The sequence below is a fragment of the Micrasema longulum genome, unplaced genomic scaffold (genome assembly GCF_059751315.1).
Source record: "Micrasema longulum isolate JH-2025_06_02 unplaced genomic scaffold, ASM5975131v1 h1tg000438l, whole genome shotgun sequence".
NCBI classification, from domain to species: Eukaryota; Metazoa; Arthropoda; class Insecta; order Trichoptera; family Brachycentridae; genus Micrasema; species Micrasema longulum.
Window position 1 is genome coordinate 1,047,601 of NW_028277638.1, and position 12,900 is coordinate 1,060,500.

Consider the following 12,900-nt stretch of genomic DNA (forward strand, 5'->3'; position numbering starts at 1 on the left):
CCCGTACATAATGTAACATTTAACTTTGTGGAGCTAACTTAGTCAAATCAGTTATTATTGTTAATGCTTATAGCTCTTTGCGCTTGTTTTTAAATAGATATATAATAATACGTGTTTCATTTCAAATAAATCGATACCACTAAAACATCTAAATAAATTATTCACTATAAAAGGCTAATTTACGCGACAACTGTTCTTGTTTCGCGAACTTTCTCTTTTGCTATTCGAAAAGCAGTGGGTAGGCAAATAAGTCATAGGTAATATTTAACATTCATAGGGAGGTAAAATAGGACATAAGATGAATTCCAAGTTGGCGTTTAGAATAACATTGTTCAAACCAGGGAATGAAGATCCCGAGCGTTCACATTTAAGTATGTAAATATTCCAAATGCGAGTGAGACGACACGAAGTGAAAAATGGGGGGAAAACTTATTACGCGAAGGCGGAAATTGCTCGTCAATCAAAAGCCGATGTATTCAAAATCTTCTTTACACACTCGGTGGGTATCTTAAAGGCGAGAAACCTTAAAACTTCCAAGTAAATCAATTATATCGAATGTGAACTAATATCTGATTCTATATGTCGCCGCCAAATAGTTAAATCACCCACTCGACTGAGCGGCTAGGCTATTTATTAAATGTCAACATTCAATTGAATGGCTAGGCCGTTCGTCTAATGAACGGTTAACGAAAGGTTGAACGACGCTTAGTCTCTTTAATTTTATTTCAACAATAATAATTCTTTCATTTTTAAATTTATTCAATTGTGTGAAGTTAGGTTAGATTTATGATGTTGGGTTAAGTTTAATAATGAAAAAAAAAAAAAAAAAGGCGGCCACATATACATTAGTATATCTATAGTCCAATCCATAAGTTCTCCGAACATTATTATTGGAAGTAGAGAAATTTCATTAAAATATATCCCTGATTCTAAATACACTCCCCCTGATTGAAGGAGAGCTGTTGTTATGCCTCTATACAAGGGAAAAGGCTCTAGAGTGGACTGCGGAAACTATAGAGCTATCAGCCTTTTGAGCGCTGTTGGAAAGATTTATGGCAGAATACTGATTGAGAGAGTAAGAAAAGTGACTAAAGATAGAGTTTGGGATATACAAAGTGGATTTATGAATGGAAGAGGATGTATGGATCAAATATTTGCTCTGCGAAATATGACAGAAAAGTTTCTGGCTAAACATCAGAAACTTTTCTGCGCATTTGTCGATCTGCAAAAGGCATTTGATAGAGTTGACAGAGAGAAATTGTGGAAGGTTTTATCGGAGTATGGAGTAAATGGTAACCTGATGAGGGGCTATTGCGTCACTGTATAATGACAGCATAGCATGTGTGAAGGTGAATGGGTCATTCACATCGTGGTTTAATATTCCGAAAGGAGTCAAACAGGGATGTGTAATGTCACCATGGTTGTTCAACATATACATCGATAACTGTATGAAAGAACTGAAAGATTTAAGAATGGGAGCAAAAATGAGTGGTATAACTGTTAACTGTCTTCTGTATGCGGATGATGCCGTGCTTCTTGCTAGCAGCAAAGAAGACCTTCAATTCTTGGTAACAAAAGTCTACGATGTATGCAAGAAAAGCGATTTGCTTATGAATGTTGATAAATCGAAAGTGATGGTTTTTGAAAGGGATGAAAATATAACTAAATGTGAGATCAGCGAGAACGGAGATATTCTGAATCAAGTAGAAGAATTTGTGTACCTGGGAAGTATGTTTACTAGGGACGGAAAGGCCGATAAAGATATTGAAAGGAGGGTGAGTGCCGGGAACAGGGTGAACGGTGCACTAAAATCTACTTTGGCAAACAAATGTTTATCGCAGGAGGCTAAACTAGCAGTTCACAACGGAGTTCTAGTTCCAACTCTAATGTATGGGAGCGAAGTATGGAATTGGAAAAATAATGATGAAAGTAGGTTGAATGCTGTCGAAATGCGATCCCTCAGGCGAATGTGTGGTAAAACGATGTATGATAGGTGCACAAATGTCGAGATCCGTGAAGTGTGTAAGGCTGAGACATGCATTATTGACAGAATCAAGAAAGGGGTGCTTCGTTGGTTTGGACATGTAGAGCGAATGGACAGCGAAAGAACGGCTAAAAGGATCTACGATGCAAATGTTGATGGATGCAGAAAACGAAAGGAAGACCGAGAAAGACATGGCACGATCAAGTCCATCAAATACTTGAAGATGGACATGTCAAAAGTAGGAATAATCGGCGTGCGTGCATAAGAAGATGTATGAATGTAGAGGAAGCGAGGTCTGTATGCCAAGATAGAGTGTTATGGCGTGATGGTTTGTTGTTGTTGTTATATCCCTTCATCTTTCTTTTTTTCATTAAGTCTACAGAAGATTTTTTGCAATTATGATTCGGATTTTTCATATTACATTATAACAAACAAGTGGGTGGCATGATTACATAAATCAAAATAGGTAATATCAAAAGCAGACAGTCGAATGGCAGATAGACGTGCGTAGCGGTCCATCCATACTACATACCCCTACGGGTAAACGGCGTGGTGGTAGTAATGGTAATAAAATAATAACGAACAAAAAAAACGCCATCATAATCCCCCGTTCGATGGTGCTTAGGGCACAACGGAAGTACACCAATCGCAGCGTATATCTTATAACTATGAAATTCTACAAAGAATTTATTTTTTAAATATATATTTCATGCCAACCTCGTCGGAATCAAATCCGAACCCCTTGCGCGATAAGCAAATGCAACGACCACCGGATCACGAAGCGGACAAAAAAAATTATTTATACTCAGTTTTGTTTTTTAAAAAAATATGTTAGCTAAAAAAAATCAAATCCAATGAATTATATTACACTAAAATAACAAAAATAAACATAATGTATGAACTGCAAAGATAACCTGTGTACCGTCAGTACTCAGTACCGAGAACTTTGTAACAAATAACAATAATAGATAATGAATTAATAGCAATGAAGAAAAAACTATTTGCTATTGAAATAGGTATTACATAGTTTAAGATAATTCACCTAACAGATTGATGATAAAATAATCATGTTTGCGGCTAATACTATATATCGATAGGGGTATACATATAGAGTAAGGTGATGATTTATATTAGGGTAGTGTGCCAGGTTTACATAATCGCCAAAAAGATTACTTATTGCCAAAATAAGCTCAATGACGATGACGCTTTCTGTATTTACACGGCGCTATCTTATCACAAATGCACACAAACCGTAGGTCAACAAAAATATCATTATCTCACATATGGCTAAAAAATTGTTGCAAACTGTAAAAACAAAAAAAATATTTACTATTACACGTGCTCACGTTGGCTGCAAAAAGAGTTTGTTAAATATTTAATAATTATACAAAAATTACTTCCTCGAGGATAATAACAATATGTGATGAACAAAAAACAACGATCAAACCATAATATGGCGGAGTATGATATAAACAGTTTTTATTAGTTTCATCAATTCGTTTATAAATTGGACATAATAACTACATATATATATAGTTGGATAATTTATATAGCGCCATTTTTGTGAAAATAACCTAAAGGGCGCTGTACAATTAATAAATATCCCAGTACGTCTTGCAGCTACAGAGCGCATAGACAGTTAGAAATTTAGCCCCCATTTACACATTTTAAAAATTGACAAATAAATTTAGTGTATTAATAATACTAAAAAAAATAATATGAATAGTAAAAAGGAGTAAGATTACAACACGTCTTGCAGCTACTAAGCGCATAGACGATTGGAATTCTAGACCCCATTTACAAAATTTAGGTATTTTAAAGTTGATATATGAAAGCTAGATAACCAATCATCGTGCAGCTACAAAACGCATTGACAATTGATTTATATTATAAATATCAGGTGTTCATATTTCGTTTTGGGTAAATCTTGCTTCACGCATCGATCGTGTAATAATTAGAAGATTTGTTTGTACTAACATTATGTGTAAAATTTCAGTAATATTTTCAAAAGGTTTTAAATTACTGCCCAAAATAGTCTAATAAAACTGTGAACTTTACATTTCGAATCTTCATACAACTACATAGAATAAAAAAATCAGTTGAAATTTAGTAAAATGATATGCTGAAAATTGATGAGATTCCATATAACTAAGTAAATAATATAATACGATTGAAATATTTACAGGTAAATTTAAGACACCGAGGTAAACGAACACTAAATTTCGCAAGGTGTATCATCGATAATCACACCACAGATTAGAGAATTAGCCTATTATGTAATTACTCGTATACCAAAATTAGATTGATAAGTATATTCTTAATTACTGTTCGTAAGTATTTTAACAAATATATTTTAAAACTATGTACATGTTTGTATAGTTCTTTATATTAACTAATAACAACTTAGATAAAATATCAAAATTATATTTTATTTGCGAATTATTAAAAAACGATGAAATAATTCCTAAGAATACTTCAGAGTCCCGAATAATACCCATTATCGTCGTAAAATTTAAATCAAATAAGATATTTTATATGAAGCACGTACAAACATTAAAGTGTAAATATTATTTTCAAACAAACGAGCTAAATACGTCATAGATACGAAGTACGATACAATTAAAACCACATTTTCAAAAAAAGTCTACCTTCAGGAACAAAAGATGAAAATTGTATCCATAATACAGTATTAAACAATACCTTCAACTTTAACACTTAAGATTAACTTTGGTATTCAATAAAAATATGTTTAAAATTATTATTTCTTAATTAAAGATCATTTGCATTTTACGGGAACTTCACTCAAAATACAAAGTTATCAATTTTTTTTTCTCATAACATGACCGACAGCAAACATTTATTGTAAACAAGACACGAACGTTAGTTGCCGAGCGGAAGAGTACGAAACTACCCTCCCTTAGCAACAGCCCGGCGGCAACTGACAAACTGGCGTGGCTGATAAAATCGCATCGCTAGCGCCGCATGGCGGGGATACCACGAAGTAGATTAAATGACAAAAAAAAAAATATTATTTGATAAAAGAATATAATTATATTTAACACCCAAATATTTTTGACAGAAACCTTGAAAAAAAAAAACTTTTTAGGGATTTAATAATAAATTATTGAACATTAATAAAAAAAAACATTCGAAAAAATTATGGATACTTTTCTCAAAAAACCTTTCATTCATCGAATGCATAATTTTTAAACACCTAGCGTGCGTATTTTAAATAAAAAAACTCTCGATTCACGATGATAGGGGGCTTAAAAATAAACTTTTAACGAAAAAAAACGTGAAAAGACGATATTGCGATTTAACGATACATTTATAGCGTCATTTAGCCATAATAATAAAACTCGTATACAGAATGTTCGTTAAACCCTGTCACATCCGAAACCACTATGATCAGTATGGGCAAGAAGACATATTAGCATACTGAAAAAATATTTAGATCAAATATTTTTTAAAAATAAAATATGAAAAAAAAACAAATGGTTGTGTACTTCTGCAGGGGAGAAGCGAAGTGAGCGCGGCCGCAAATTTATCGGCGTATCAGACCATTTGCTTTTTTTTTTCAAAAGCAACCATTTGCTTTTTTTGATATTTTATTTGTTTAAATTTTATTCGTTCTAAAAAAATATTTTAATGTGCCAATATGTCTTCTCGCTCATACTTATCATCGTGGTTTCGGATGTGACAGGGTTTAATGAACACCCTGTATACAATCAATTTCTTATAACAAACTGTTTTTTCTCTTGCTGTAAACCTTCATTTATATTTTCTCAGCAAGGTTGCCAGAGCAAGAACCTGTCCCCATGTTACTCTAAGCCCTATTTTTATTTTTTATTATTCATATAAAGATACACATAGCTCCATGATGCCAAGAGTCCTGTGTTGAGGAAAATGCCACAACAGCAGTGGTTAGTAGCGGTGTTGTGGTTCATTGCATATACGAACGAGCACATTCACTGGTCACCGGGATGAGTAATGGGAATGGGTAATGGGTAATGGGTAGTTGGGTAGGTACCTGATGTAATTAGTAGCATGACTACACTGACTATGACAAATACAATACATGCAATAAAATGGATTATGTTTCTAACAGCAACTTACAACAGGAAAGATTTTTTTTCCAAGTTTCACAACTTGAAATCAATGCAGCAAATGTAATCAATATTAAAATCTAATTATTATGTTAATTATAATGTATCCCATAAAAGTTTTTTATTTTGGATACCTTACCAAATTTTACATGGAATTCTACCAATTATCTGCATACTCAATAAATATATTTATATTGTAGCGGGGTTATAATCGACAATGTTTGAGTATGTCCAAATCCAGCCAGTCTGCAAGCATTTGGACATACTCAAACTGCTTGCAGAATGGCTGGATTTGGACATACTCAAACATTGTTGAATTAACTACCTGGTAAAATAAGAAGTATAAAAATCGGAAAATTGTTTTCAGGCGTTGGCCTAGTAGGTGATTTGGTTCAGCCAGATGAATCTCACCCACATAATAAATGTTTCAGCTCCTTTACTTCGCAAAAGTCGACAGATGGAAAAGTTAAGGAAATGTGGATGTTAAACATGGGCAGAATGGTGAATGTTACACAGTGTGTAAAGTGGCCACTTAAACCAGCCAATGACAGGTCATAAGCCCTGTAAATGCCTAGACTTCCATATTTATATCCAATATCCAATCAGCCTCGTGGTCAGGGCGTTTGCCTACCATGCAAGGGGTCTCGGGTACGATTTCCGACATGGTTGATAAGATATATTTATTTAAAAGGGTGTTCATAGCCCCTGAACTGGTACCTGAACCGTAAGACTGATCATCTTATCTTACCTTCATATAACAAAAATGATCAAGATACGCTGCGATGAATGTACCAATACAGTGCCCTATGCACCATTAGGAGCGGAAAGGTAATGATGATGATGATGATATATCAAATATTAAAGCACCACTTAAGAAATCGTTCAAAATATATTTTCGGGTTCTATGAAAACAAAAAAAACATTAGGATCCAGCACACTGTCTCACGAGAAATGACTTTATTATTTTATAGAGTAGACCTGTAAAGCAAACAAAAAGCGACCTCTGTGATGTAGTGGTTAGGACACTTGACTCACACACGGAAGGTTGCCGGTTCGATTCCCGGTGAAAATACAAAAAAATTGTGTGATTTTTCTCAAGCCTAGGTTTTCTCTACTGTAATTCACCATTATTATTGGACTTCCTGGCCTGTAGTGAGCCTATTGGTGTCAACTCAATACACCAGATAAGATGTAAGCTGATGGCTTAATCAAACCTGAGCTCACTGGAAGCAGAGAAGGCTAGGCTGTTGGTTGTTAGAAAATCTGTTGTCTGAGGAGAGAATAACATGCTCGCTTTAATTTACATATGTGTATATTCCCATCTCTTTTTTAGTAAATGACAGGGCGCGAGATCCTGTTAGATCCGGCGCTGACTGGGGTTCAGTAAATAATCCAATATTCTGAAATAGCAAAAGTAGTAAATTTTTACAGCTTTTTAATACTGCATAGTTTTTTTTCCCGTCTTTGCCAACGCCAAAAAGCTACCAGTAAGTATAAATCAAATCGTTGCAGTAGAAAATTATGTACTACTTTACGACATCTATGTAAATTTGTCCACAACTCTTTAAATTTGATTATAAAAATTATCTTACAAATGAACCACATCTGCGCCAAACTTGTAAAAACAGAATGGAGAACAAACACGCATACAGGACTAAGTACTGCTAATGGGTGTTAAGAGCGGAGCTGCAGGCAAATAAAATTCATTAAAATTTATGAAAAATAACATTACAAAATTTAGTATTAATTTCAAAAACATTTTTTGTGTTTTAACATTTCCACTTAGTGGTATAACATTTTATACTTTTTTGTTTATAGATTTGTACAAACCACTTCGACTTTATTTGTATCATAAATTATTATATTAAAATGTATTTAATTGATGATTTATTATGAGGAAGTTTTTTGGTATATAGGCAAATATTGACCGAAAACTTCCCATTATGATAAATAATTCAATTTAACTTTAAGTCTTTCTCTAAAAATATTCCAATTATGATTCATATTATTTTCTTTCTCTCACTTCCTTTCATTCTGTTCTTTTCTTACAATATTTTACAACATAAATAGTGATGCGATTTTAGCCTCAAAACTAGGCGAGGTAAAAGTAAAAATTATGGTGGTTTCATCATTATTCACTTTCCGCGCCTAATAGTGCATAGAGCACTGCATTGGTACAACAAACGCATCTTATCTTGATCATTTTTGTTACATGAAGGTAAGATAATCATTCTTACGCTTCAGGTACCAGTCTAGGGACTATGAAATATTCTAGTGTGAAAACACACTTTTAAATAAATACTTCAAATCAGCTATACTGGGAATCAAACCAGAGACCTCTTGCGCGGCAGGCAAACGTGCTGACCATTACACCACGAGAGCGACTTAAGTGGTTTCAAAATCCACAACTGAATTAATCAATCAATATCACGATAAATTTATTGTAATGTAACTCCCAAAGTTTCAAATAAGTATATTGACTATTGAAGTCAAAATTAACCATGTAAAAGTTAATCAAAACATATTTTATAAATGAACCGACCTAAAATAGCAAGAATATAAGAAATAATGTACTGTGTTAATATAAATTGATAATACTGAAAAACCACATACCTGTATTTCAAGAAGTAACTCTGTTTTTCGTCTTCTTATATCAATCAACATTTTCTGCTGCTCGGTAGTTAAATCTAAAAAACAAAAAAACAATAAAATTAGGCACCAACAAATAAATATATTATTTAATACCGCAGAGCCTCGACAGTCTCAACGCCTCTATAATCTAAACGAGCCCCCTACCTCTGTGAATCCTATGTGGCACTTGGTATTTGAATCAGATGACATTTCCGGCTAAGATGTGAAAGACTTTGTCTCTGAAGATGACTTACTATTAGGCCTTTTTGAAACAGAGGCTTTCCAGAAGTAGAGATTGACTATTTAATGATAAACAATGTTGATATTGATTGTCAGGAGCCTTTAACTAATGAATACATAGTAAGAAAAGCAACAAATGAGCGTGACAGCGAAAACTAAAAATAATTGCGAGAACAGTTGCAAGGATTCCATACTCAAGTTGTGTTTGCCTTGAATACTTGCTTGGAATGAGTGGATGAAGTAGATTCATACTTTCAGTTACAAAAAACATTTTATTTCAGAAAATGCCTTTTAAAATATCTATATACTAAAATCCGAATTCTTTGTACAACCCGAACAGGGTGTCAATTAAGGGTGTTCGGACTATCAAAGCCCTGCTGTACTTTACTTTATTTGGGAAACCAACAGTTCTACATACATATTTATAGTAAACAAACAGATATAGTGTATTATCTCGGAACCAATAACAGATTTCCACAAAGTGTACAAAGTTAGTAAAGAAAATATATTACATATTATATACCTTAAATATGTATAAGTTTATACATATAAAAGTGTTATTTTCATGTACTCGTATATATTTTTAAATAATTTAAAAAGAAAATTCTTACTTAGTTAAATTTCTTTATTTTTTATAGCAAATCGGAACATTAAATACATAACTGCAATAAAATAAAATAATGACAAAATAAAGTCAAGTTTCTTCTTTTAATATTTTAAATTGCAAATAAGTACAGGTTAAAAACAATATTTTAGTCCTAGCTTATATGCATTGATTGAATCGGCATTCACTTTGTAATATTTAATAAAACTTTATTAGATTCACGGGAGCAATTCTTCTGTTGACAGCTGATGCAGAACTCTTTATTGTGCATTGATTCAGTGAATAACCAAACCCTGGACCCACCGTGTGGTTGCTTACTGAGTAAGCACTGCACTATGAGGCGGATATATTTGCATTTATAATTCCGGTTTAAGTTAGTCCTTTAAATGCATACTTATTACATAAGTTACCAATATTATTGGTCTAGTTTAACCCTTTACATAGGCACAAAAGTTCAAGAATCGTTGATTAACTAAAACAATTTATGAAACATACACAATAGCACATGTTTATTGCTGATTTATTTACGGACTTATTTAGTCCATTTGACAATGGTAAATACATTTCTTTATAATACAAGGTATAACTAGGTGTTCAAATTGTATTTGTATAACTATCTAAATAAGTAAGTTAAGTTAAGTTAAGTTAAGTTAAGTTAATAAGTTACAAAGGATAGAGTGTGGGATATTCAGAGCGGTTTTATGAATGGAAGAGGATGTATGGATCAAATATTTGCTTTACGAAACATGACAGAAAAATTTCTTGCTAAAAACCAAAAGCTTTTCTGCGCATTTGTCGATCTGCAAAAAGCGTTTGATAGAGTTGACAGAGAAAAATTATGGAAGGTGTTATCGGAGTACGGAGTAAGCGTAAATCTAACACGTGCTATTGCTTCTCTGTATAAAGACAGCACAGCATGTGTTAGGGTAAATGGATCATACACATCGTGGTTTGACATTCATAAAGGAGTGAAGCAGGGATGTGTTATGTCACCATGGCTGTTCAACGTGTATATCGATAACTGCATGAAAGAACTGAAAGGCTTAAGAATGGGAGCAAAAATGGGTGATTTAAAAGTCAATTGTCTTTTGTATGCTGACGATGCTGTACTCCTTGCTAATAACAAAGAGGAACTGCAATTCTTGGTAACAAAGGTCTACGATGTATGCAAGAGAAGCGATTTGCTGATGAATGTCGATAAATCGAATGTGATGGTTTTTGAAAGAAATGAAAGTATGACTAAATGTGAAATCACTGTGAATGGAGTTATACTAAAACAAGTAGAGGAATTTGTGTATCTGGGAAGTATGTTCACTAGGGATGGAATGACTGAGAAAGATATTGAAAGGAGGGTGAGTGCCGGGAACAGAGTGAACGGTGCACTTAAATCGACCTTGGCAAATAAATGGTTGTCACAAGAGGCAAAATTGGCAGTTCACAACGGAGTCCTGGTCCCATCCCTGATGTATGGGAGCGAAGTATGGACTTGGAAAAACAGGGATGAAAGTAAGCTGAATGCTGTCGAAATGCGATCTCTCAGGCGAATGTGTGGTAAAACTATGTACGATAGATGCACAAATGTTGAGATCCGTACATTATGTAAGGCTGAGACAAGCATTATCGACAAAATCAAGAAAGGAGCTCTGCGCTGGTTTGGACATGTAGAACGAATGGACAGCGAGAGAACGGCTAAGAATATTTACAATGCGAATGTTGATGGATGCAGAAATAGAGGAAGACCGAGAAAGACATGGCATGACCAAATCCAACAAATACTTAAAGATGGACATGTCAAAAGTCGGAATAATCGGCGCGCGTGCATGAGAAGATGTATGAATGTAGAGGAAGCGAGATCTGTATGCAAAGATAGAGTGTTGTGGCGTTCTATCCTCTCTGCCTACCCTTACGGGGAAACGGCGTGATGGTTTGTTTGTTTGTTTTGTTTATCTAAATAAATACATTGTATTACATAATATATACAGGTACAATTGAAATAAAATACAACTGAAGAAAATAAAAGCTGGGACAAAAAATTTAATAATAATTACTACCTCAAGACAAGATCCGGTCTATCTTAGTGATTGTTGAAATCTAGAAAGACATACACCAAAAAAGTCCAAATCTTGTTTCGAGTTTACAATGCGACACAATCGGACATAGGTGCATGCAAGCCATAGTTTGCGCTGTACTGATCAAGGAACGGCACATTATTATTTCGCAACCCGCGGATGGAAACATTTAATGCCACTTGTTCCAGTTATGATGGTACATCAATTAACCCATTTAATAAATTAAACATAAATATGGAGTCGATGTTATTTCTATGTTTTGAAGACTCGAGATTTTTAACATCGAATCCATTGAATTGATTAATAGAGCATTGTGGTTATTTGTAAAAAAAAAACTTAAACGAAGAACGTGAGGGAGAATAAAACTTTTTAGGTCACAAATACACGAACAAATTGCAAATAGCTAAAACACACTACAATAATTATTACTATTTAGTTTCTTATCTCATATTCGACAAAGGTATTTACTAAGTCAGGTTTAAGTGGATGAACTAATCACAGATTACAAGAAATACAATCATCAGTTACAAGGATATGACACACAAACCTTTGAAGTACTTTTGACATTAAAAAATTGAAGTTTTTTACTTTTAAGGATTGCGCAAAATAAAAGAACACATTCAATATGCTTTACGTGTAAAGGAATATATTGTGTTTTAAGACTTTGATTGAATAATAAAGTCAATATTATCGTAATATCATTAATAGGCTGACAGTTGTTGATCGTAAACAAACATGTTACTACGTACAATTACACAATCACGTACCTGACCGACTAAAAATTCCTACATGACATCCCGACATTCCTGCAGAACAGAAAGACACATTTTCAAAATCACTCAACATCGCGAATATTTAAGGTATTACTTAACCAAATAATATTAACGCTATCTCAACACTTGTCATTCATCGCGGCCATGTTGATTAATCTTTTTGAGGAATTCAGACATGTTCATATATTTACTGAGTTCATATATGAACTTAGAAATGCTTTCGATTTGCTCATTTATGCAACCGATCCGATCTGTCACGTTAAATAATGCTACCCAATGCTACCTCTGACTAGCGCTTTTTTTTGTAATTTTAATTTTCACATTTCATTGTAATTCTACCAATTTTTAAATATCTTGAAAATTTTGTTATTTTTCTATGACATAACAGCAGCCAGATAACAATTTTTGACAGTGAGGCTCGTCACAAGTAACAGTTTAATTAATGTTTGTGAAACTGTTCTAGATGATAACGAATCTACCCATCTATTTTTCT

The 12,900-nt window shown here is 33.5% G+C and overlaps 1 protein-coding gene across 3 annotated transcripts in view; it reads right to left on the reverse strand.

Annotated features, from left to right (window-relative positions):
• The window catches only part of step (cytohesin steppke), a 200,597-nt gene extending 188,019 nt beyond the window's left edge, over positions 1 to 12,578 (reverse strand). The window contains exons 1-2 of one of the 3 annotated variants that reach the window (XM_088226566.1): positions 12,402 to 12,578; positions 8,704 to 8,777 (exon numbers count right to left, since the gene is read on the reverse strand). In XM_088226566.1, coding sequence (XP_088082692.1) covers positions 8,704 to 8,777; positions 12,402 to 12,480 — 153 coding nt within the window. In that variant the 5' untranslated portion in view covers positions 12,481 to 12,578. Of the gene's footprint in view, positions 1 to 4,632; positions 4,651 to 4,684; positions 4,816 to 8,703; positions 8,778 to 12,401 lie in introns of those variants that run through there. The other 2 variants (XM_088226562.1, XM_088226565.1) reach the window with 2 other exon arrangements.
• Positions 12,579 to 12,900: the final 322 nt, after the last annotated feature.